This window comes from Notothenia rossii (assembly GCF_949606895.1).
Source record: "Notothenia rossii genome assembly, chromosome: 10".
NCBI classification, from domain to species: Eukaryota; Metazoa; Chordata; class Actinopteri; order Perciformes; family Nototheniidae; genus Notothenia; species Notothenia rossii.
In genome coordinates, this window is record NC_136908.1 from 2602927 (window position 1) to 2626423 (window position 23497).

At 42.9% G+C, this 23497-nt stretch overlaps 6 protein-coding genes across 6 annotated transcripts; all 6 read left to right on the plus strand.

Annotated features, from left to right (window-relative positions):
• The first annotated feature begins 3940 nt into the window (after positions 1–3940).
• LOC307022461 (NAD(P)H dehydrogenase [quinone] 1-like) lies at positions 3941–5326 on the plus strand. The gene is made up of 6 exons (XM_079655268.1): positions 3941–4016; positions 4136–4303; positions 4381–4511; positions 4589–4702; positions 4783–4884; positions 4982–5326. Exons 1-6 carry the CDS (start codon positions 4013–4015, stop codon positions 5279–5281), a joined length of 819 nt encoding a protein of 272 aa, XP_079511394.1. The 5' UTR covers positions 3941–4012; the 3' UTR covers positions 5282–5326.
• Positions 5327–8796: 3470 nt separating this feature from the next.
• Positions 8797–10273, plus strand: LOC307022616 (NAD(P)H dehydrogenase [quinone] 1-like). Its single transcript, XM_079655460.1, has 6 exons — positions 8797–8955; positions 9075–9242; positions 9320–9450; positions 9528–9641; positions 9722–9823; positions 9921–10273. The coding sequence occupies exons 1-6, from the start codon at positions 8952–8954 to the stop codon at positions 10218–10220; spliced, it is 819 nt and encodes a 272-aa protein (XP_079511586.1). The 5' UTR covers positions 8797–8951; the 3' UTR covers positions 10221–10273.
• Positions 10274–11833: 1560 nt separating this feature from the next.
• Positions 11834–13262, plus strand: LOC307022838 (NAD(P)H dehydrogenase [quinone] 1-like). Its single transcript, XM_079655738.1, has 6 exons — positions 11834–11941; positions 12061–12228; positions 12306–12436; positions 12514–12627; positions 12708–12809; positions 12907–13262. Exons 1-6 carry the CDS (start codon positions 11938–11940, stop codon positions 13204–13206), a joined length of 819 nt encoding a protein of 272 aa, XP_079511864.1. The 5' UTR covers positions 11834–11937; the 3' UTR covers positions 13207–13262.
• A 1273-nt stretch (positions 13263–14535) lies between these two features.
• Positions 14536–15860, plus strand: LOC307022015 (NAD(P)H dehydrogenase [quinone] 1-like; the record flags this gene model as incomplete). The annotated part of the gene is made up of 6 exons (XM_079654587.1): positions 14536–14539; positions 14659–14826; positions 14904–15034; positions 15112–15225; positions 15306–15407; positions 15505–15860. 6 exons carry the CDS (start codon positions 14536–14538, stop codon positions 15802–15804), a joined length of 819 nt encoding a protein of 272 aa, XP_079510713.1. The 3' UTR covers positions 15805–15860.
• Positions 15861–17122: 1262 nt separating this feature from the next.
• On the plus strand, positions 17123–18444 carry LOC307022016 (NAD(P)H dehydrogenase [quinone] 1-like; the record flags this gene model as incomplete). The annotated part of the gene is made up of 6 exons (XM_079654588.1): positions 17123–17126; positions 17246–17413; positions 17491–17621; positions 17699–17812; positions 17893–17994; positions 18092–18444. The coding sequence occupies 6 exons, from the start codon at positions 17123–17125 to the stop codon at positions 18389–18391; spliced, it is 819 nt and encodes a 272-aa protein (XP_079510714.1). The 3' UTR covers positions 18392–18444.
• A 2861-nt stretch (positions 18445–21305) lies between these two features.
• Positions 21306–22732, plus strand: LOC307023366 (NAD(P)H dehydrogenase [quinone] 1-like). Its single transcript, XM_079656594.1, has 6 exons — positions 21306–21411; positions 21531–21698; positions 21776–21906; positions 21984–22097; positions 22178–22279; positions 22377–22732. Exons 1-6 carry the CDS (start codon positions 21408–21410, stop codon positions 22674–22676), a joined length of 819 nt encoding a protein of 272 aa, XP_079512720.1. The 5' UTR covers positions 21306–21407; the 3' UTR covers positions 22677–22732.
• The last annotated feature ends 765 nt before the right edge of the window (positions 22733–23497 follow it).

Consider the following 23497-nt stretch of genomic DNA (forward strand, 5'->3'; position numbering starts at 1 on the left):
TCAATCTATAACCAGCTGACAGCTGAGCAGATATTATACACAGAGAGGACTCTCCAGGAACAATGGCACGGAGAGAGGAACACTGTTGCTATCACTCCGAAACGAGGCTTTACAAGCTACTCAGCGCACAACGCTGATTAGGATTATTATCACTGGTTTGCTGCTGTGCTGCTGTGCTGCGCTGATAAATACCAGGTGTGTGTGTGTGTGTGTGTGTGTGTGTGTGTGTGTGTGTGTGTGTGTGTGTGTGTGTGTGTGAGTTTGAGAGTGTGTGTGTGTGTGTGTGTTTCTGTGCAAGTGTTTTGTTTGAGTGTGTGTGTGTGTTTCTGTGCAAGTGTGTGTGTGTGTGTGTGTGTGTGTGTGTGAGTTTCTGTGCAAGTGTGTGTGTGTGTGTTTCTTTGCAAGTGTGTGTGTGAGGTAGTTGGTGTGTGTGTGTGTGTGTGTGTGTGTGTGTGTGTGTGTGTGTGTGTGTGTGTGTGTGTGTGTGTGTGTTACTCTGCATATGCAGCCAGTTTGCTTGTAAAGAAAGTAACAATGATCCTAATCCTAATATCCAACACGTTATGTTCCAATAAATGACTTTTCATCTAACTGGTGTTTTTATGCAAAGCCACTGACAACAAAGTCAATCAACCATGAACATGCAAACTCCTTACATATGGTGGCTTTGGCGGGACTCCCTGGCTTCACTTTTTAATGCAATGAGAAACAAATACGCATCAAAATATGACATTACGCTACGGTCACTGTAAACACGGTTGGTTAAATAAAACAAGAGGTACTTAATTGACCCAAACGGGTACATTCTTGTTGGGTTAGGGATTTAGGAATTCACACTAAACTATTGGTTGCATTAAGCCAACAAAACAACTAAGATGCTTTAGTAAAAGACAGTGATTTAGGTTCAAATCAGAACGTTTGTTACCTTGTATAACTCTTCAAAATAACGTTGATTTCAGGACAGCAGAAAGCCTCCATATCTTGTGAAAAAAAAAAAAAATCGGTTTTACTGCACATTGTAATTTTGACTTATTTGAAGCTCATGCAGAAGCACTTAAAATGGTTTGATGTATTGAAAGCTAATGTACTTCTTGCTTTTGTAGTTTGTGTCTTCATGGTTGAAGTCGCTTTCCAGCTAAATGGAGTCTAATGTAAACGAACAACGATCTATCCGATACGAATATATACTTTACTGTCGGATAAAGTCTGACATTCTTTATGCATCAAAGCATCTCCATTTGCAGCATCAACAAGGAAACATATTTAACACAAACTGTAAGGAAACAGACATTTAACATAATCACTGAAGAGGAACATGCTCAAGACCCTCGTACGTACATCTGACCTGGGATTAAACTCTGTGTTTGAATTGAGGATTGACGGGTGCGTAGACGAGGGCTTCAGTCTAACTTTATTAAATATTGGGATCCTATATTTTGGTGATGTTTAGGATATACTTTGGGTCAGAGATTATGTTTTTGGACAGCCTCAATTCTATGTTATGATAGATTGATTCATAGAAAGGTTGACCTATAATCTTTGAGCATATTTTCAACAAGTGGAGCTTCTTGTTGAAAGTCCTAGGATCTATCTGCCAATCCCACTTGATTTGAGTGGACTTTTCATTCTTTCATCTACTGTTCATGTCATCTAGACCAGTGGTTCTCAACTGGTGGGTCGCGACCCAAAAGTGGGTCACGGACCCGTTTCGAGTGGGTCGCGGATGTGTTAGTGAAGAAAAAAAAGAAAAAAAGTTTGCTTTTCATACAAGAAAGCAGCGGAGAAGTAACGGGGCAGAAGTCCTCCTTTTTGACGCAGCGGTCCAGACATAGACATCAAACGGTAAAACATATTCAGTGTGCAGTTCCTTTGGCATTAGGGCAGGGATATCTAGATACTTTTGAAGGTTTAACATAATGAATTGTGCTACTTTTAAAGCAAGCAACGATGTTTTCAAATCTGTAATCAAAGAGGTCCGCAAAAACGCTATCGACCAATCAGATTGCTTGATTTGACTTGTCAGTTTTATAAATATATTTAAATTTCTTCCGTTACGAAACAAACTTACAAAGCTTAAGATGGAAACATTTAAGATTAACTTCGACCTCCGGGGGGGTCTTACTATAGTATGGAGGAGTGGATTGAGCAGTGCCTATCTCCAGAAAAAAAAGCACCTAAACTACGACATGCAGAGCTACGTGAAGAGCAGGTAGACCAACTGGAAAAGTAGCACCATTCAAAAGCTTTCTGATGCGGGTCTTGAAACAAAGCAGAGAAATGATGACCGTTAGTGGCCACAGGTGTGAAAGCTCTCTCCAGAGCTACTGGAAGCCCAATCTCGGGGACCGGAGAAAGTGGAGCAATATTCTCGCCACGCCAAGCAACAGCCTCGAACAACCTCAACCTATACAAGTGACCACGTAAGCCATGCTACTGATGCTGGACAGTTTTTCAGTGTCTGCACAATAAACAGCTACATACACATTAATGTAAATAAACAGCCAAATAATTGATCAACGCTCTCTGTCTAATATGTTTGCTCGCTGTTGGTGTTGTTGCATAGCAACCACCTTGCACTATGTTTTGTGCAGAAGGCAACGGAGGGACTATTTTATTTTGAACATCATTATTTACTCATAAAAACTATTTAAATTAGAGTGTGTATTTTTCTTTCATATTGCCACACTTGGTAACCGTTTTATAAAAGCAATAGCTCACTTCAGGCCGTGATATATAGGGTTGTCGACCCTCCGCTTCGCGTCGGGCTGAACCACGCCCCTTAGCTGTGATATAATGAGCATATACCACGGCCTGTCGGGAGCTATTGCTTAAATATAACACTGTCGTTTGACTCATTCAGCTTTAATGGCAAGGCACACAATATGTCGCTATGGCAACCGGTTGTATACAATTTTCTTTAGGTTTACCAATGTTAAGTGTTGCGACACGACGTCCATCAAACTCCTTCTGGGAAAGATTTCACTGATTTCTAAACTTGGAGCCAAGTTGACGATTCACTGAAGTTTCTCAAGTTTAATTCTGTGGTCAGGAGACTTGACATCATTTGTGTGCAGATCGGTGGGACAGGCTTGGCTTCAGCTGGAGCTGTCTGGGCTAGGTAGAGGGAGAAGTGAACAGAAGTCTAACAACATGGGCCCTTTTTGTAATGTATTATATCTTCGATTTACACACGGCATCTATTGCACGTCTGTCCGTCCTGGGAGAGGGATCCCTCCTCTGTTGCTCTCCCTGAGGTTTCTCCCATGTTCCCCTTTAAACTGTGGGGTTTCTCTGGAAGTTTTTCCTTGTACGATGCGAGGGTCTAAGGACAGAGGGTCTAAGGACAGAGGGTCTGAGGACAGAGGGTGTCTTATTGTCATACTGATATTCTGTACAAACTGTGAAGTCCACTGAGACAGATGTAACATTTGTGATATTGGGCTATATAAATAAACATTGCTTGATTGATTGATTGATTAACACAATTGATCTGTAACCCCTTCATTTAAACACTTAGTCTGTCAACCCTGTGTGATTTTGATCTAATCCTCCCTTCACCAAAATACTTTAATACTTTAAGTTAAGTTGCCTGAAACTTTCAAAATATGCATCTTATAATGCTTTTGTAGCTCTGCACATTGTCGTCCCAGCTCTAGAATAGTATCCTCGTTCTGATCCTTCTGTTCTGCAGGGCCTCAGTATTAAAAATACTTACTTACTTACATATTTGGCTTTTAGTGGTAGAAAAGTTCCTCTCCATTTGAAATGCTGTCCAAACTCAGTGAATACATGGAGATTAGATACTAGATTGATGAGTCCTGGTAGTTGCCAGCTGATTGGTCAGTGATCTTGATTGCTGGTTGACAGCACCTGTGAGAAATGAGCCAGAAGGCAGTATGTTGAGTGGGGTGGAGTATAAAAGCAGATTCTTCAGTTTGCTCTAGCATGAGCCACTCTTTCCATCAACACACAGTCTGTGTCAAATCCAGCATTTACAATTTCCTGCTTCAAAATGGGTATGTTTTTAACTTTGTGTTCTTGTATTTGCTGAGGGCTTGAGTGTATAGCTCATGTTCAGATTGAATCTAATACATGTGTTTCTGTTCTCATTGGAATCATGTATTTCTTGTTTCAGCGTCAAAGAAAGTGTTGATTGTGTATGCACACCAGAGCTCTGGCTCGTTCAACTCTGCAGCCAAAGACGCTGCGGTGGAAGTTTTAACCGCTAAGGGCTGCACAGTAGAAGTATCTGACCTGTACGCCATGAAGTTTAAAGCCACTGCTACAGCTGAGGACATCACTGGTAAATACCTCACTGAAAATAAATAGTTTAGCTTTCAAACTAGTCTTCAGACTCGCAAACATTTATTTTCCCTGCAGGAGAAGTTAAGAATGCAGATCACTTCTGTTACGGAGAGGAGACCAAACTGGCATGGGAGGCGGGAAAGCTTACTGCTGATATCACTGAAGAACAACGCAAACTCACTGAGGCAGACCTCGTCATTTTTCAGGTAGAGCCAGAATGAAAATGTGTTCTTCTTTTAAGCCATGCCTCTGTTATGAACTAACCTTAAGCCCTACTTCTCAGTTCCCCATGTACTGGTTCACTGTTCCTGCCATCATGAAGGGCTGGATAGACCGGGTGCTCACACTGGGCTTTGCCTTCACCCACGAGAAGCGCTACAGCCAGGGAATCTTCAAGGTAACAAAGCAAATCAAGAGGTTTGCCTTATTGTGACGCTATCTCTCCCTACTTACAGGAGATATTGTCTTTTTCCACAGGACAAGAAGGCCATGCTGTCCTTCACCACTGGGTCTCAGGAGTCCATGTTCAGTGCAAATGGCATTAATGGAGACATGAATGTCACTCTTTGGCCACTGCAGGTATTTTATTTGGACGACTGATTATCAAAAAACTGTTCCAGAGGAAACTTATTTATTGTCTGCATCAACACTCATTTTATTTCCCTGTTTCCTCCAGAATGGCATCCTGCACTACTGTGGCTTCCAGGTTCTGGCTCCTCAGATCTTCTGGGCCCCGTCTCACGTTCCCTCTGAGGCACGCGGTACCATGCTGGAGGGCTGGCGCACACGTATGCAAGGCCTCCTGGGAGAAAACCCACTTGCTTTCACTCCCTTGGACTGCTTTGATGGGGAGAAGGGTTACCAGCTGAAGCCTGAGGTCCATGAGAAACATGCCGCCAAGGAGTTTGGACTGACCGTGGGGATCCACCTGGGCAAGGCCCTGCCACCCAACAACCAGATGAAAGCTGGAGTCTGAAATGACTTTTGGTTTTTTATGATGAAAAATAAAAGATGGTTAATATGTTCTGAATTTCTGTTGAATACTTGGAAACTGTATTGTAGTTCAAATGGCTGGGGTTTGCATATACAGTGGGGCAAAACAAGTATTTAGTCAGCCACCAATTGTGCAAGTTCTCCCACTTAAAAAGATGAGAGGCCTGTAATTTTCATCCTAGGTATACCTCAACTATGAGAGACAAAATGAGAGAAAAAAAAATCCAGAAAATCAATGTCTGATTTTTAAAAAATCTGTTATTTAAGCAGCTTGGTGTGAAGAAATCAACTGTGGGAGCAATTATTAGAAAATGGAAGACATACAAGACCACTGATAATCTCCCTCGATCTGTGGCTCCACGCAAGATCTCACCCCGTGGGGTCAAAATGAGAAACAAGCACAGCGAGCAAAAATCCCAGAACCACACGGGGGGACCTAGTCAATGACCTGCAGAGAGCTGGGACCAAAGTAACAAAGGCTACCATCAGAAACACACTACGCCGCCAGGGACTCAAATCCTGCAGTGCCAGACGTGTCCCCCTGCTTAAGCCAGTACATGTCCAGGCCCGTCTGAAGTTTGCTAGAGAGCATTTAGATGATCCAGAAGAGGATTGGGAGAATGTCATGTGGTCAGATGAAACCAAAATAGAACTTTTTGGTAATAACTCAACTAGACGTGTTTGGAGGAGAAAGAATGCTGAGTTGCATCCAAAGAACACCTACTGTGAAACATGGGGGGCTGGAAACATCATGCTTTGGGGCTGGTTTTCTGCAAAGGGACCAGGACGACTGATCCGTGTAAAGGAAAGAATGAATGGGGCCATGTATCGTGAGATTTTGAGTGACAACCTCCTTCCATCAGCAAGGGCATTGAGGATGAAACGTGGCTGGGTCTTTCAGCATGACAATGATCCCAAACACACCGCCCGGGCAACGAAGGAATGGCTTCGTAAGAAGCATTTCAAGGTCCTGGAGTGGCCTAGCCAGTCTCCAGATCTCAACCCCATAGAAGATCTTTGGAGGGAGTTGAAAGTCCGTGTTGCCCAGCAACAGCCCCAACACATCACTGCTCTAGAGGAGATCTGCATGGAGGAATGGGCCAAAATACCAGCAACAGTGAAAACCTTGTGAAGACTTACAGAAAACGTTTGACCTCTGTCATTGCCAACAAAGGGTATGTAACAAAGTATTGAGATGAACTTTTGTTATTGACCAAATACTTATTTTCCATCATTTGCAAATAAATTCTTTAAAAATCAGACAATGTGATTTTTTTTTCTCATTCTGTCTCTCATAGTTGAGGTATACCTAGGATGAAAATGACAGGCCTCTCATCTTTTTAAGTGGGAGAACTTGCTCAATTGGTGGCTGACTAAATACTTGTTTTGCCCCACTGTACAATAATTCAAGTAAAGCACTTCTTGTACTTCTCAGCATTTTACTTGTATTTATATAACAGTCGTTTGACTCATTCAGCTTTAATGGCAACGCACACAAGATGTCGCTATGGCAACCGGTTGTATTCAATTTTCTTTAGGCTTACCAATGTTAAGTATTGTGACACAACGTCCATCAAACTCCTGTTGGGAAAGATTTCACCGATTGCTAAACTTGGAGCCAAGTTGACTTTTCACTGAAGTTTCTCAAGTTAACTTCTGTGGTCAGGAGACTTGACAACAATAATCTGTAACCCTTCATTTCAAGAACTTAATTTCTGTCAACCCTGTCATTTTGATCTAATCCTCCCTTCACCAAACTATTATGCTTTGATCTTAGGTGCCTATAACTTTCAAAATATGCTTATTTGTAGAATGCATTTTGTAGCTCTGCACCTTTGTGTCCCAGCTCTAGAATAGTATCCTCGTTCTGATCCTTCAGATCTGGGGCCGTATTCACAAAGGATCTTAGGGCTAAAAGTAGCTCCTAACTGGCGAATTTAGGAGAAACTCCTAAGCATAATGGGCGTGTCAGTCTTACATTTAGGACTCCTAATTTTATTCACTAAGAGCAATTCACAAAGTATTTTAGGCCTAAAAGTAGCACCTAAGTCTGGGAGAGCTTAAAAGTCCTCGAGAGGACTCCTAACTCAGTAAGACCTATTCACAAAGAATCTGAAAATGGCTGAGAGACTAAATGTTTTGGAGACAATGGAAGACTGTGAATTGATCAAGAGAGATAGGCTAAATCGTGAGGGTATCAAACTTGTTGTGGAATTAGTGCGGGATGCAATAACATCCCCGACTAACAGGAATAACCCGATTAGTCCGGAAATAAAATGTTTGGCAACACTACGATATTTAGCAACAGGGAAAATGCAACTTTGCAATGCCGACGATTTAGGAATATCGCAACCATCAGTCAGCCGTGCCATAAACCAAACCATCAACGCGCTCTCTAGACCACATATCATCCAACAGTTTATCCGGTTTCCTTTGGACAATCAACAACTACACAGGATCAAAGCCAACTTCATGGCAATTGCAGGTATGCCCGGTGTGGTCGGTGCTATTGACGGGACGCACATAAAAATAATTGCGCCATCAAAAGATGAGGACGTGTTCGTCAATAGAAAGAAAGTACATTCCATCAACACGCAGATTGTTTTCATTCATCATGATAGGGGGACTTGAACGGCGGTATGGGCTGTTATTGAAAGTGTTTAAGTTCTGGAAATATGCTCATTGGATAATAGTTTGCGGGGTGCTTTTAATTGCCTCCTTGATTTAATGCAATTTACGTATTTTTATTGTTTGCTCTCTCTCTTTTTAACGTGCATATACAACGTCATTATCGTGCTCTGCACAAACTTGTCATCATGCGTGTATTCTGCTAACTGCACTGTCCATAACTATTTGATAGGAATACATTTCTAGCCTCGGCTATTTCCTTGTTTTAGTGTGCTCGTTTGTGGGATGTTGCGGATGAGTTTCACCGAGACCGCCTACTCTGAACAACCAATCACCGTACTGACCGCTTCTAAACTCATGCACGAGAATCGACGTCATCCATAGCAACGGCGCGTCACTCTTAGTTCACTCTTAGTGATTTATCCTTAGTATGAGTAGGTCTCAGCGGCTTTGTGAATAACTTTTAAGAAAAAACTCCTACGTAAAATGTTTTAGCGCGAGTTAGGAGCACTCCTAGCGGTAAGATAAAATGCTTTGTGAATACGGCCCCTGGCCTCTGTATTAAAAGACGCATAAGAGACATGAAAAACCTACGCTGCGTCTCTTTCTGGGTCGGCTAAAATTGGGAAAAAGCAAACATTAAAATGAATGACAAAATGTTTTTGCAAGTGTTCTATTGTAAGTGTGTCCTGTGTTAAAAACAGGTTAAATCTGCAGCTGGATAAAAAATGTACATTTACCTGGCTTGTAGTGGTAGAAAAGTTCCTCTCCATTTGAAATGCTGTCCAAACTCAGTGAATACATGGAGATTAGATACTAGATTGATGAGTCCTGGTAGTTGCCAGCTGATTGGTCAGTGATCTTGATTGCTGATTGACAGCACCTGTGAGAAATGAGCCAGAAGGCAGTATGTTGAGTGGTGTGGAGTATAAAAGCAGATTCTTCAGTTTGCTCTAGCATGAGCCACTCTTTCCATCAACACACAGTCTGTGTCAAATCCAGCATTTACAATTTCCTGCTTCAAAATGGGTATGTTTTTAACTTTGTGTTCTTGTATTTGCTGAGGGCTTGAGTGTATAGCTCATGTTCAGATTGAATCTAATACATGTGTTTCTGTTCTCATTGGAATCATGTATTTCTTGTTTCAGCGTCAAAGAAAGTGTTGATTGTGTATGCACACCAGAGCTCTGGCTCGTTCAACTCTGCAGCCAAAGACGCTGCGGTGGAAGTTTTAACTGCTAAGGGCTGCACAGTAGAAGTATCTGACCTGTATGCCATGAAGTTTAAAGCCACTGCTACAGCTGAGGACATCACTGGTAAATACCTCACTGAAAATAAATAGTTTAGCTTTCAAACTAGTCTTCAGACTCACAAACATTTATTTTCCCTGCAGGAGAAGTTAAGAATGCAGATCACTTCTGTTACGGAGAGGAGACCAAACTGGCATGGGAGGCGGGAAAGCTTACGGCTGATATCACTGAAGAACAACGCAAACTCACTGAGGCAGACCTCGTCATTTTTCAGGTAGAGCCAGAATGAAAATGTGTTATTCTTTTAAGCCATGCCTCTGTTATGAACTAACCTTAAGCCCTACTTCTCAGTTCCCCATGTACTGGTTCACTGTTCCTGCCATCATGAAGGGCTGGATAGACCGGGTGCTCACACTGGGCTTTGCCTTCACCCACGAGAAGCGCTACAGCCAGGGAATCTTCAAGGTAACAAAGCAAATCAAGAGGTTTGCCTTATTGTGACGCTATCTCTCCCTACTTACAGTAGATCTTGTCTTTTTCCACAGGACAAGAAGGCCATGCTGTCCTTCACCACTGGGTCTCAGGAGTCCATGTTCAGTGCAAATGGCATTAATGGAGACATGAATGTCACTCTTTGGCCACTGCAGGTATTTTATTTGGACGACTGATTATCAAAAAGCTGTTCCAGAGGAAACTTATTTATTGTCTGCATCAACACTCATTTTATTTCCCTGTTTCCTCCAGAATGGCATCCTGCACTACTGTGGCTTCCAGGTTCTGGCTCCTCAGATCTTCTGGGCCCCGTCTCACGTTCCCTCTGAGGCACGCGGTACCATGCTGGAGGGCTGGCGCGCACGTATGCAAGGCCTCCTGGGAGAAAACCCACTTGCTTTCACTCCCTTGGACTGCTTTGATGGGGAGAAGGGTTACCAGCTGAAGCCTGAGGTCCATGAGAAACATGCCGCCAAGGAGTTTGGACTGACCGTGGGGATCCACCTGGGCAAGGCCCTGCCACCCAACAACCAGATGAAAGCTGGAGTCTGAAGAATGACTGTTGGTTTTTTATGATAAATAAAAGATGGTTACTATGTTCTGAATTTCTGTTGAATACTTGGAAACTGTATTGTAGTTCAAATGGCTGGGGTTTGCATATACAGTGGGCAAAACAAGTATTTAGTCAGCCACCAATTGTGCAAGTTCTCCCACTTAAAAAGATGAGAGGCCTGTAATTTTAATCCTAGGTATACCTCAACTATGAGAGACAAAATGAGAGAAAAGAAAATCCAGAAAATCAATGTCTGATTTTTAAAGAATCAGTTATTTATTAAATAGCTTGGTGTGAAGAAATCAACTGTGGGAGCAATTAATAGAAAATGGAAGACATACAAGACCACTGATAATCTCCCTCCATCTGTGGCTCCACGCAAGATCTCACCCCGTGGGGTCAAAATGAGAAACAAGCACAGCGAGCAAAAATCCCAGAACCACACGGGGGGACCTAGTCAATGACCTGCAGAGAGCTGGGACCAAAGTAACAAAGGCTACCATCAGTAACACACTACGCCGCCAGGGACTCAAATCCTACAGTGCCAGACGTGTCCCCCTGCTGAAGCCAGTACATGTCCAGGCCCGTCTGAAGTTTGCTAGAGAGCATTTAGATGATCCAGAAGAGGATTGGGAGAATGTCATATGGTCAGATGAAACCAAAATAGAACTTTTTGGTAAAAACTCAACTAGACGTGTTTGGAGGAGAAAGAATGCTGAGTTGCATCCAAAGAACACCTACTGTGAAACATGGGGGGGGGACATCATGCTTTGGGGCTGTTTTTCTGCAAAGGGACCAGGACGACTGATCCGTGTAAAGGAAAGAATGAATGGGGCCATGTATCGTGAGATTTTGAGTGACAACCTCCTTCCATCAGCAAGGGCATTGAGGATGAAACGTGGCTGGGTCTTTCAGCATGACAATGATCCCAAACACACCGCCCGGGCAACGAAGGAGTGGCTTCGTAAGAAGCATTTCAAGGTCCTGGAGTGGCCTAGCCAGTCTCCAGATCTCAACCCCATAGAAAATCTTTGGAGGGAGTTGAAAGTCCGTGTTGCCTAGCGACAGCCCCAAAACATCACTGCTCTAGAGGAGATCTGCATGGAGGAATGGGCCAACATACCAGCAACAGTGAAAACCTTGTGAAGACTTACAGAAAAGGTTTGACCTCTGTCATTGCTAACAAAGGGTATATAACAAAGTATTAAGATGAACTTTTTTTATTGACCAAATACTTATTTTCCACCATCATTTGCAAATAAATTCTTTAAAAATCAGACAATGTGATTTTCTGGATTTTTTTTTCTCATTTTGTCTCTCATAGTTGAGGTATACCTAGGATTAAAATTACAGGCCTCTCATCTTTTTAAGTGGGAGAACTTGCACAATTGGTGGCTGACTAAATACTTGTTTCCCCCACTGTACATTTACCTGGCTTGTAGTGGTAGAAAAGTTCCTCTCCATTTGAAATGCTGTCCAAACTCAGTGAATACATGGAGATTAGATACTAGATTGATGAGTCCTGGTAGTTGCCAGCTGATTGGTCAGTGATCTTGATTGCTGATTGACAGCACCTGTGAGAAATGAGCCAGAAGGCAGTCTGTTGAGTGGTGTGGAGTATAAAAGCAGCTTCTTCAGTTTGCTCTAGCATGAGCCACTCTTTCCATCAACACACAGTCTGTGTCAAATCCAGCATTTACAATTTCCTGCTTCAAAATGGGTATGTTTTTAACTTTGTGTTCTTGTATTTGCTGAGGGCTTGAGTGTATAGCTCATGTTCAGATTGAATCTAATACATGTGTTTCTGTTCTCATTGGAATCATGTATTTCTTGTTTCAGCGTCAAAGAAAGTGTTGATTGTGTATGCACACCAGAGCTCTGGCTCGTTCAACTCTGCAGCCAAAGACGCTGCGGTGGAAGTTTTAACTGCTAAGGGCTGCACAGTAGAAGTATCTGACCTGTACGCCATGAAGTTTAAAGCCACTGCTACAGCTGAGGACATCACTGGTAAATACCTCACTGAAAATAAATAGTTTAGCTTTCAAACTAGTCTTCAGACTCGCAAACATTTATTTTCCCTGCAGGAGAAGTTAAGAATGCAGATCACTTCTGTTACGGAGAGGAGACCAAACTGGCATGGGAGGCGGGAAAGCTTACTGCTGATATCACTGAAGAACAACGCAAACTCACTGAGGCAGACCTCGTCATTTTTCAGGTAGAGCCAGAATGAAAATGTGTTATTCTTTTAAGCCATGCCTCTGTTAGGAACTAACCTTAAGCCCTACTTCTCAGTTCCCCATGTACTGGTTCACTGTTCCTGCCATCATGAAGGGCTGGATAGACCGGGTGCTCACACTGGGCTTTGCCTTCACCCACGAGAAGCGCTACAGCCAGGGAATCTTCAAGGTAACAAAGCAAATCAAGAGGTTTGCCTTATTGTGATGCTGTCTCTCCCTACTTACAGTAGATATTTTCTTTTTCCACAGGACAAGAAGGCCATGCTGTCCTTCACCACTGGGTCTCAGGAGTCCATGTTCAGTGCAAATGGCATTAATGGAGACATGAATGTCACTCTTTGGCCACTGCAGGTATTTTATTTGGATGACTGATTATCAAAAAGCTGTTCCAGAGGAAACTCATTTATTGTCTGCATCAACACTCATTTTATTTCCCCGTTTCCTCCAGAATGGCATCCTGCACTACTGTGGCTTCCAGGTTCTGGCTCCTCAGATCTTCTGGGCCCCGTCTCACGTTCCCTCTGAGGCACGCGGTACCATGCTGGAGGGCTGGCGCGCACGTATGCAAGGCCTCCTGGGAGAAAACCCACTTGCTTTCACTCCCTTGGACTGCTTTGATGGGGAGAAGGGTTACCAGCTGAAGCCTGAGGTCCATGAGAAACATGCCGCCAAGGAGTTTGGACTGACCGTGGGGATCCACCTGGGCAAGGCCCTGCCACCCAACAACCAGATGAAAGCTGGAGTCTGAAGAATGACTGTTGGTTTTTTATGATGAAAAATAAAAGATGGTTAATATGTTCTGAATTTCTGTTGAATACTTGGAAACTGTATTGTAGTTCAAATGGCTGGGGTTTGCGTATACAGTGGGGCAAAAAAAGTATTTAGTCAGCCACCAATTGTGCAAGTTCTCCCACTTAAAAAGATGAGAGGCCTGTCATTTTCATCCTAGGTATACCTCAACTATGAGAGACAAAATGAGAAAGTGATTTTCTGGATTTCTTTCTCATTCTGTCTCTCATAGTTGAGGTATACCTAGGACTAAAATTACAGGCCTCATCTTTTTAAGTTGGAGAACTTGCACAATTGGTGGCTGACTAAATACTTTTTTGCCACACTGTACAATAATTCAAGTAAAGCACTTCTTGTACTTCTCAGCATTTTACTTGTATTTATATAACAGTCGTTTGACTCATTCAGCTTTAATGGCAATGCACACAAGATGTTGCTATGGCAACCGGTTGTATTCAATTTTCTTTAGGCTTACCAATGTTAAGTATTGTGACGCAACGTCCATCAAACTCCTGTTGGGAAAGATTTCACCGATTGCTAAACTTGGAGCCAAGTTGACTTTTCACTGAAGTGTCTCAAGTGAACTTCTGTGGTCAGGAGACTTGACAAAAATAATCTGTAACCCTTCATTTCAAGAACTTAATTTCTGTCAACCCTGTCATTTTGATCTAATCCTCCCTTCACCAAACTATTATGCTTTGATCTTAGGTGCCTATAACTTTCAAAATATGCTTATTTGTAGAATGCCTTTTGTAGCTCTGCACATTTGTGTCCCAGCTCTAGAATAGTATCCTCGTTCTGATCCTTCAGATCTGGCCTCTGTATTAAAAGACGCATAAGAGACACGAAAAACCTACGCTGCGTCTCTTTCTGGGTCGGCTGAAATGGGGAAAAAGCAAACATTAAAATGAATGACAAAATGTTTTTGCAAGTGTTCTATTGTAAGTGTTTCCTGTGTTAAAAACAGGTTAAATCTGCAGATGGATAAAAAATGTACATTTACCTGGCTTGTAGTGGTAGAAAAGTTCCTCTCCATTTGAAATGCTGTCCAAACTCAGTGAATACATGGAGATTAGATACTAGATTGATGAGTCCTGGTAGTTGCCAGCTGATTGGTCAGTGATCTTGATTGCTGATTGACAGCACCTGTGAGAAATGAGCCAGAAGGCAGTATGTTGAGTGGTGTGGAGTATAAAAGCAGCTTCTTCAGTTTGCTCTAGCATGAGCCACTCTTTCCATCAACACACAGTCTGTGTCAAATCCAGCATTTACAATTTCCTGTTTCAAAATGGGTATGTTTTTAACTTTGTGTTCTTGTATTTGCTGAGGGCTTGAGTGTATAGCTCATGTTCAGATTGAATCTAATACATGTGTTTCTGTTCTCATTGGAATCATGTATTTCTTGTTTCAGCGTCAAAGAAAGTGTTGATTGTGTATGCACACCAGAGCTCTTGCTCGTTCAACTCTGCAGCCAAAGACGCTGCGGTGGAAGTTTTAACCGCTAAGGGCTGCACAGTAGAAGTATCTGACCTGTATGCCATGAAGTTTAAAGCCACTGCTACAGCTGAGGACATCACTGGTAAATACCTCACTGAAAATAAATAGTTTAGCTTTCAAACTAGTCTTCAGACTCGCAAACATTTATTTTCCCTGCAGGAGAAGTTAAGAATGCAGATCACTTCTGTTACGGAGAGGAGACCAAACTGGCATGGGAGGCGGGAAAGCTTACTGCTGATATCACTGAAGAACAACGCAAACTCACTGAGGCAGACCTCGTCATTTTTCAGGTAGAGCCAGAATGAAAATGTGTTATTCTTTTAAGCCATGCCTCTGTTATGAACTAACCTTAAGCCCTACTTCTCAGTTCCCCATGTACTGGTTCACTGTTCCTGCCATCATGAAGGGCTGGATAGACCGGGTGCTCACACTGGGCTTTGCCTTCACCCACGAGAAGCGCTACAGCCAGGGAATCTTCAAGGTAACAAAGCAAATCAAGAGGTTTGCCTTATTGTGACGCTATCTCTCCCTACTTACAGTAGATCTTGTCTTTTTCCACAGGACAAGAAGGCCATGCTGTCCTTCACCACTGGGTCTCAGGAGTCCATGTTCAGTGCAAATGGCATTAATGGAGACATGAATGTCACTCTTTGGCCACTGCAGGTATTTTATTTGGACGACTGATTATCAAAAAGCTGTTCCAGAGGAAACTTATTTATTGTCTGCATCAACACTCATTTTATTTCCCTGTTTCCTCCAGAATGGCATCCTGCACTACTGTGGCTTCCAGGTTCTGGCTCCTCAGATCTTCTGGGCCCCGTCTCACGTTCCCTCTGAGGCACGCGGTACCATGCTGGAGGGCTGGCGCACACGCATGCAAGGCCTCCTGGGAGAAAACCCACTTGCTTTCACTCCCTTGGACTGCTTTGATGGGGAGAAGGGTTACCAGCTGAAGCCTGAGGTCCATGAGAAACATGCCTCCAAGGAGTTTGGACTGACCGTGGGGATCCACCTGGGCAAGGCCCTGCCACCCAACAACCAGATGAAAGCTGGAGTCTGAAGAATGACTGTTGGTTTTTTATGATGAAAAATAAAAGATGGTTAATATGTTCTGAATTTCTGTTGAATACTTGGAAACTGTATTGTAGTTCAAATGGCTGGGGTTTGCGTATACAGTGGGGCAAAAAAAGTATTTAGTCAGCCACCAATTGTGCAAGTTCTCCCACTTAAAAAGATGAGAGGCCTGTCATTTTCATCCTAGGTATACCTCAACTATGAGAGACAAAATGAGAAAGTGATTTTCTGGATTTCTTTCTCATTCTGTCTCTCATAGTTGAGGTATACCTAGGACTAAAATTACAGGCCTCATCTTTTTAAGTTGGAGAACTTGCACAATTGGTGGCTGACTAAATACTTTTTTGCCACACTGTACAATAATTCAAGTAAAGCACTTCTTGTACTTCTCAGCATTTTACTTGTATTTATATAACAGTCGTTTGACTCATTCAGCTTTAATGGCAATGCACACAAGATGTTGCTATGGCAACCGGTTGTATTCAATTTTCTTTAGGCTTACCAATGTTAAGTATTGTGACGCAACGTCCATCAAACTCCTGTTGGGAAAGATTTCACCGATTGCTAAACTTGGAGCCAAGTTGACTTTTCACTGAAGTGTCTCAAGTGAACTTCTGTGGTCAGGAGACTTGACAAAAATAATCTGTAACCCTTCATTTCAAGAACTTAATTTCTGTCAACCCTGTCATTTTGATCTAATCCTCCCTTCACCAAACTATTATGCTTTGATCTTAGGTGCCTATAACTTTCAAAATATGCTTATTTGTAGAATGCCTTTTGTAGCTCTGCACATTTGTGTCCCAGCTCTAGAATAGTATCCTCGTTCTGATCCTTCAGATCTGGCCTCTGTATTAAGAGACACGAAAAACCTACGCTGCGTCTCTTTCTGGGTCGGCTGAAATGGGGAAAAAGCAAACATTAAAATGAATGACAAAATGTTTTTGCAAGTGTTCTATTGTAAGTGTTTCCTGTGTTAAAAACAGGTTAAATCTGCAGATGGATAAAAAATGTACATTTACCTGGCTTGTAGTGGTAGAAAAGTTCCTCTCCATTTGAAATGCTGTCCAAACTCAGTGAATACATGGAGATTAGATACTAGATTGATGAGTCCTGGTAGTTGCCAGCTGATTGGTCAGTGATCTTGATTGCTGATTGACAGCACCTGTGAGAAATGAGCCAGAAGGCAGTATGTTGAGTGGTGTGGAGTATAAAAGCAGCTTCTTCAGTTTGCTCTAGCATGAGCCACTCTTTCCATCAACACACAGTCTGTGTCAAATCCAGCATTTACAATTTCCTGTTTCAAAATGGGTATGTTTTTAACTTTGTGTTCTTGTATTTGCTGAGGGCTTGAGTGTATAGCTCGTGTTCAGATTGAATCTAATACATGTGTTTCTGTTCTCATTGGAATCATGTATTTCTTGTTTCAGCGTCAAAGAAAGTGTTGATTGTGTATGCACACCAGAGCTCTTGCTCGTTCAACTCTGCAGCCAAAGACGCTGCGGTGGAAGTTTTAACCGCTAAGGGCTGCACAGTAGAAGTATCTGACCTGTATGCCATGAAGTTTAAAGCCACTGCTACAGCTGAGGACATCACTGGTAAATACCTCACTGAAAATAAATAGTTTAGCTTTCAAACTAGTCTTCAGACTCGCAAACATTTATTTTCCCTGCAGGAGAAGTTAAGAATGCAGATCACTTCTGTTACGGAGAGGAGACCAAACTGGCATGGGAGGCGGGAAAGCTTACTGCTGATATCACTGAAGAACAACGCAAACTCACTGAGGCAGACCTCGTCATTTTTCAGGTAGAGCCAGAATGAAAATGTGTTATTCTTTTAAGCCATGCCTCTGTTATGAACTAACCTTAAGCCCTACTTCTCAGTTCCCCATGTACTGGTTCACTGTTCCTGCCATCATGAAGGGCTGGATAGACCGGGTGCTCACACTGGGCTTTGCCTTCACCCACGAGAAGCGCTACAGCCAGGGAATCTTCAAGGTAACAAAGCAAATCAAGAGGTTTGCCTTATTGTGACGCTATCTCTCCCTACTTACAGTAGATCTTGTCTTTTTCCACAGGACAAGAAGGCCATGCTGTCCTTCACCACTGGGTCTCAGGAGTCCATGTTCAGTGCAAATGGCATTAATGGAGACATGAATGTCACTCTTTGGCCACTGCAGGTATTTTATTTGGACGACTGATTATCAAAAAGCTGTTCCAGAGGAAACTTATTTATTGTCTGCATCAACACTCATTTTATTTCCCTGTTTCCTCCAGAATGGCATCCTGCACTACTGTGGCTTCCAGGTTCTGGCTCCTCAGATCTTCTGGGCCCCGTCTCATGTTCCCTCTGAGGCACGCGGTACCATGCTGGAGGGCTGGCGCACACGCATGCAAGGCCTCCTGGGAGAAAACCCACTTGCTTTCACTCCCTTGGACTGCTTTGATGGGGAGAAGGGTTACCAGCTGAAGCCTGAGGTCCATGAGAAACATGCCTCCAAGGAGTTTGGACTGACCGTGGGGATCCACCTGGGCAAGGCCCTGCCACCCAACAACCAGATGAAAGCTGGAGTCTGAAGAATGACTGTTGGTTTTTTATGATAAATAAAAGATGGTTACTATGTTCTGAATTTCTGTTGAATACTTGGAAACTGTATTGTTGTTCAAATGGCTGGGGTTTGCGTATACAGTGGGGCAAAAAAAGTATTTAGTCAGCCACCAATTGTGAAAGTTCTCCCACTTAAAAAGATGAGAGGCCTGTAATTTTCATCCTAGGTATACCTCAACTATGAGAGACAAAATGAGAGGAATCCAGAAAATCACTGTCTGATTTTTGAATTTATTTGCAAATGTTGGAAAATAAGTATTTGGTCACCTGCAAACAAGATTTCCGGCTCTCACAGACCTGTAACTTCAAGAGCCTCCTCTGGCCTCCACTTGTTAACTGTATTAATCAGGGCCGGCCCTCGGCATAGGCAGTATAGGCAAATGCTAAGGGCGCATCAACCCATAGGGGGTGCTGAAAATTGAAGAAGAAAAAAAAAAGTTAGAAATTTAAAAAATATATATTTTTAAATTTCATAACACAATTTGCCGATTTTGGATCAACAAAGTACATCTTCGCTTATACTAACAGAACTATGCATATATTGCATACAGCGCCCATAAACTATGGCACAACCCCCCCCAAAAAAATCTAATTGAACTGCCCCAGTAAAAACCAGAGGTTTATGTGAAATTGTAATTTTTTTGAAATAATGGTTTTAGTGTGCAATTATAGGTTTTAATTTTGTATTCGTGTTAATTTAAAATAAATCAAACTCCCAAAAAACATATACAGCTTCTGTGTGCTTTTATTAACATTGGAATTTACTGTGTAAGGGTCCGCGGGGGGAGAGCTTTAGAGAGCTCTCTCCTGAAAGACTGAGCGGCTCTGATAACCTCAGCTCAGTGAGGCAAAGGCACACCTTTATATGATCATTATAGCTATAAAAAAATAAGAGAATAGATGAAAAACAGGTATAAAATACTATATGACAGTAAAAACAAAGTTGTTATTAATAAACAAGAATACAGTTTGAAGGAGAGTGATTTGTAAAATATCCATAAAGAAAAATAAAATCTGCTTGCAGTTGTGTTTCATATGGGTGTTGAGAGATGTATCCATAGATCTCATGTTGCTCTCAAAGTGCACCAGATTGATGCTTTTAACTTCAATATTAAAAAAAAAGTCTTCCCGGGGGTGCATGCCCCCGGACCCCCCTAGAGGAGGTGAGGTCCCCCCCTCACTTAAATCAAGTTGAAATGGATAGGATATTAAATAGAGTTGCACACATCTTGTGTCCATATCTTTCTGTTTTCTCATGCCACAACCGTGCATGTGCGAGTCATAGTGAGTGTCTGCATTTTGGGGGGGGGGGGGGGGGGGGGGGGGCGCCAGCTAAAATCTTGCCTGGGGCAGCAAATTGGTCAGGGCCGGCCCTGGTATTAATGGCACCTGTTTGAACTCGTTATCAGTATAAAAGACACCTGTCCACAACCTCAGACAGTCACACTCCAGACTCCACTATGGCCAAGACCAAAGAGCTGTCAAAGGACACCAGAAACAACATTGTAGACCTGCACCAGGCTGGGAAGACTGAATCTGCAATAGGTAAGCAGCTTGGTGTGAAGAAATCAACTGTGGGAGCAATTATTAGAAAATGGAAGACATACAAGACCACTGATAATCTCCCTCGATCTGGGGCTCCACGCAAGATCTCACCCCGTGGGGTCAAAATGAGAAACAAGAACGGTGAGCAAAGATCCCAGAACCACACGGGGGGACCTAGTCAATGACCTGCAGAGAGCTGGGACCAAAGTAACAAAGGCTACCATCAGAAACACACTACGCCGCCAGGGACTCAAATCCTGCAGAGCCAGACGTGTCCCCCTGCTTAAGCCAGTACATGTCCAGGCCCGTCTGAAGTTTGCTAGAGATCATTTAGATGATCCAGAAGAGAGGATTGGGAGAATGTCATGTGGTCAGATGAAACCAAAATAGAACCTTTTGGTAAAAACTCAACTAGACGTGTTTGGAGGAGAAAGAATGCTGAGTTGCATCCAAAGAACACCTACTGTGAAACATGGGGGTGGAAACATCATGCTTTGGGGCTGTTTTTCTGCAAAGGGACCAGGACGACTGATCCGTGTAAAGGAAAGAATGAATGGGGCCATGTATCGTGAGATTTTGAGTGACAACCTCCTTCCATCAGCAAGGGCATTGAAGATGAAACGTGGCTGGGTCTTTCAGCATGACAATGATCCCAAACACACCGCCCGGGCAACGAAGGAGTGGCTTCGTAAGAAGCATTTCAAGGTCCTGGAGTGGCCTAGCCAGTCTCCAGATCTCAACCCCATAGAAAATCTTTGGAGGGAGTTGAAAGTCCGTGTTGCCCAGCAACAGCCCCAAAACATCACTTCTCTAGAGGAGATCTGCATGGAGGAATGGGCCAAGATACCGGCAACAGTGAAAACCTTGTGAAGACTTACAGAAAACGTTTGACCTCTGTCATTGCCAACAAAGGGTATATAACTAAGTATTGAGATGAACTTTTGTTATTGACCAAATACTTATTTTCCACCATCATTTGCAAATAAATTCTTTAAAAATCAGACAATGTGATTTTCTGGATTTTATTTTCTCATTCTGTCTCTCATAGTTGAGGTATACCTAGGATTAACATTACAGGCCTCTCATCTTTTTAAGTGAGAAAACTTGCACAATTGGTGGCTGACTAAATACTCTTTTGCCCCACTGTACATTTACCTGGCTTGTAGTGGTAGAAAAGTTCATCTCCATTTGAAATGCTGTCCAAACTCAGTGAATACATGGAGATTAGATACTAGATTGATGAGTCCTGGTAGTTGCCAGCTGATTGGTCGGTGATCTTGATTGCTGATTGACAGCACCTGTGAGAACTGAGCCAGAAGGCAGTATGTTGAGTGGTGTGGAGTATAAAAGCATCTTCTTCAGTTTGCTCTAGCATGAGCCTCTCTTTCCATCAACACACAGTCTGTGTCAAATCCAGCATTTACAATTTCCTGCTTCAAAATGGGTATTTTTTTAACTTTGTGTTCTTGTATTTGCTGAGGGCTTGAGTGTATAGCTCATGTTCAGATTGAATCTAATACATGTGTTTCTGTTCTCATTGGAATCATGTATTTCTTGTTTCAGCGTCAAAGAAAGTGTTGATTGTGTATGCACACCAGAGCTCTGGCTCGTTCAACTCTGCAGCCAAAGATGCTGCGGTGGAAGTTTTAACTGCTAACGGCTGCACAGTAGAAGTATCTGACCTGTACGCCATGAAGTTTAAAGCCACTGCTACAGCTGAGGACATCACTGGTAAATAACTCACTGAAAATAAATAGTTTAGCTTTCAAACTAGTCTTCAGACTCGCAAACATTTATTTTCCCTGCAGGAGAAGTTAAGAATGCAGATCACTTCTGTTACGGAGAGGAGACCAAACTGGCATGGGAGGCGGGAAAGCTTACTGCTGATATCACTGAAGAACAACGCAAGCTCACTGAGGCAGACCTCGTCATTTTTCAGGTAGAGCCAGAATGAAAATGTGTTATTCTTTTAAGCCATGCCTCTGTTATGAACTAACCTTAAGCCCTACTTCTCAGTTCCCCATGTACTGGTTCACTGTTCCTGCCATCATGAAGGGCTGGATAGACCGGGTGCTCACACTGGGCTTTGCCTTCACCCACGAGAAGCGCTACAGCCAGGGAATCTTCAAGGTAACAAAGCAAATCAAGAGGTTTGCCTTATTGTGACGCTATCTCTCCCTACTTACAGTAGATCTTGTCTTTTTCCACAGGACAAGAAGGCCATGCTGTCCTTCACCACTGGGTCTCAGGAGTCCATGTTCAGTGCAAATGGCATTAATGGAGACATGAATGTCACTCTTTGGCCACTGCAGGTATTTTATTAGGACGAATGATTATCAAAAAGCTGTTCCAGAGGAAACTTATTTATTGTCTGCATCAACACTCATTTTATTTCCCTCTTTCCTCCAGAATGGCATCCTGCACTACTGTGGCTTCCAGGTTCTGGCTCCTCAGATCTTCTGGGCCCCGTCTCACGTTCCCTCTGAGGCACGCGGTACCATGCTGGAGGGCTGGCGCGCACGTATGCAAGGCCTCCTGGGAGAAAACCCACTTGCTTTCACTCCCTTGGACTGCTTTGATGGGGAGAAGGGTTACCAGCTGAAGCCTGAGGTCCATGAGAAACATGCCGCCAAGGAGTTTGGACTGACCGTGGGGATCCACCTGGGCAAGGCCCTGCCACCCAACAACCAGATGAAAGCTGGAGTCTGAAGAATGACTGTTGGTTTTTTATCATGAAAAATAAAAGATGGTTAATATGTTCTGAATTTCTGTTGAATACTTGGAAACTGTATTGTAGTTCAAATGGCGGGGGTTTGCGTATACAGTGGGGCAAAAAAAGTATTTAGTCAGCCACCAATTGTGCAAGTTCTCCCACTTAAAAAGATGAGGCCTGTAATTTTCATCCTACCTCCAACTATGAGAGACAAAATGAGAAAAAATCACTGATTTTTAAAGAATTTATTTGCAAATGATGGTGGAAAATATGTATTTGGTCACCTACAAACAAGATTTCTGGCTCTCACAGACCTGTAACTTCAAAAGCCTCCTCTGTCCTCCACTTGTTAACTGTATTAATGTCACCTGTTTGAACTCTTTATCAATCAATGTTTATTTATACAGCCCAATATCACAAATGTTACATTTGTCTCAGTGGACTTCACAGTTTGTACAGAATTTCAGTATGACAATACGACACCCTCTGTCCTTAGACCCTCTGTCCTTAGACCCTCACATCGTACAAGGACACACTTCCAGAGAAACCCCACAGTTGAAAGGGGAACATGGGAGAAACCTCAGGGAGAGCAACAGAGGAGGGATCCCTCTCCCAGGACGGACAGACGTGCAATAGATGCCGTGTGTAAATTGAAAAGATAATACATTTGCAACATAGGTAGTCCAAATGTTTGGAAATGCATGTGTGTATAATAAGAAGATGAATCCACGAGGATATCCATCCAGGACTTATGATCCAGGACCACAGCCACGACTTAAGATCCAGGACTCGCGATCCATGACACAGGACCGCAGGA

Excerpts from the sequence above, each read along its gene's own strand:
- LOC307022461 (XM_079655268.1), top strand. Across the intron at positions 4,703-4,782 it reads ACAGCCAGGGAATCTTCAAG|GACAAGAAGGCCATGCTGTC; the intron begins GTAACAAAGCAA and ends CTTTTTCCACAG. Across the intron at positions 4,885-4,981 it reads TCACTCTTTGGCCACTGCAG|AATGGCATCCTGCACTACTG; the intron begins GTATTTTATTTG and ends TGTTTCCTCCAG.
- LOC307022616 (XM_079655460.1), top strand. Across the intron at positions 9,243-9,319 it reads TACAGCTGAGGACATCACTG|GAGAAGTTAAGAATGCAGAT; the intron begins GTAAATACCTCA and ends TTTTCCCTGCAG. Across the intron at positions 9,642-9,721 it reads ACAGCCAGGGAATCTTCAAG|GACAAGAAGGCCATGCTGTC; the intron begins GTAACAAAGCAA and ends CTTTTTCCACAG.
- LOC307022838 (XM_079655738.1), top strand. Across the intron at positions 12,628-12,707 it reads ACAGCCAGGGAATCTTCAAG|GACAAGAAGGCCATGCTGTC; the intron begins GTAACAAAGCAA and ends CTTTTTCCACAG. Across the intron at positions 12,810-12,906 it reads TCACTCTTTGGCCACTGCAG|AATGGCATCCTGCACTACTG; the intron begins GTATTTTATTTG and ends CGTTTCCTCCAG.
- LOC307023366 (XM_079656594.1), top strand. Across the intron at positions 21,699-21,775 it reads TACAGCTGAGGACATCACTG|GAGAAGTTAAGAATGCAGAT; the intron begins GTAAATAACTCA and ends TTTTCCCTGCAG. Across the intron at positions 22,098-22,177 it reads ACAGCCAGGGAATCTTCAAG|GACAAGAAGGCCATGCTGTC; the intron begins GTAACAAAGCAA and ends CTTTTTCCACAG.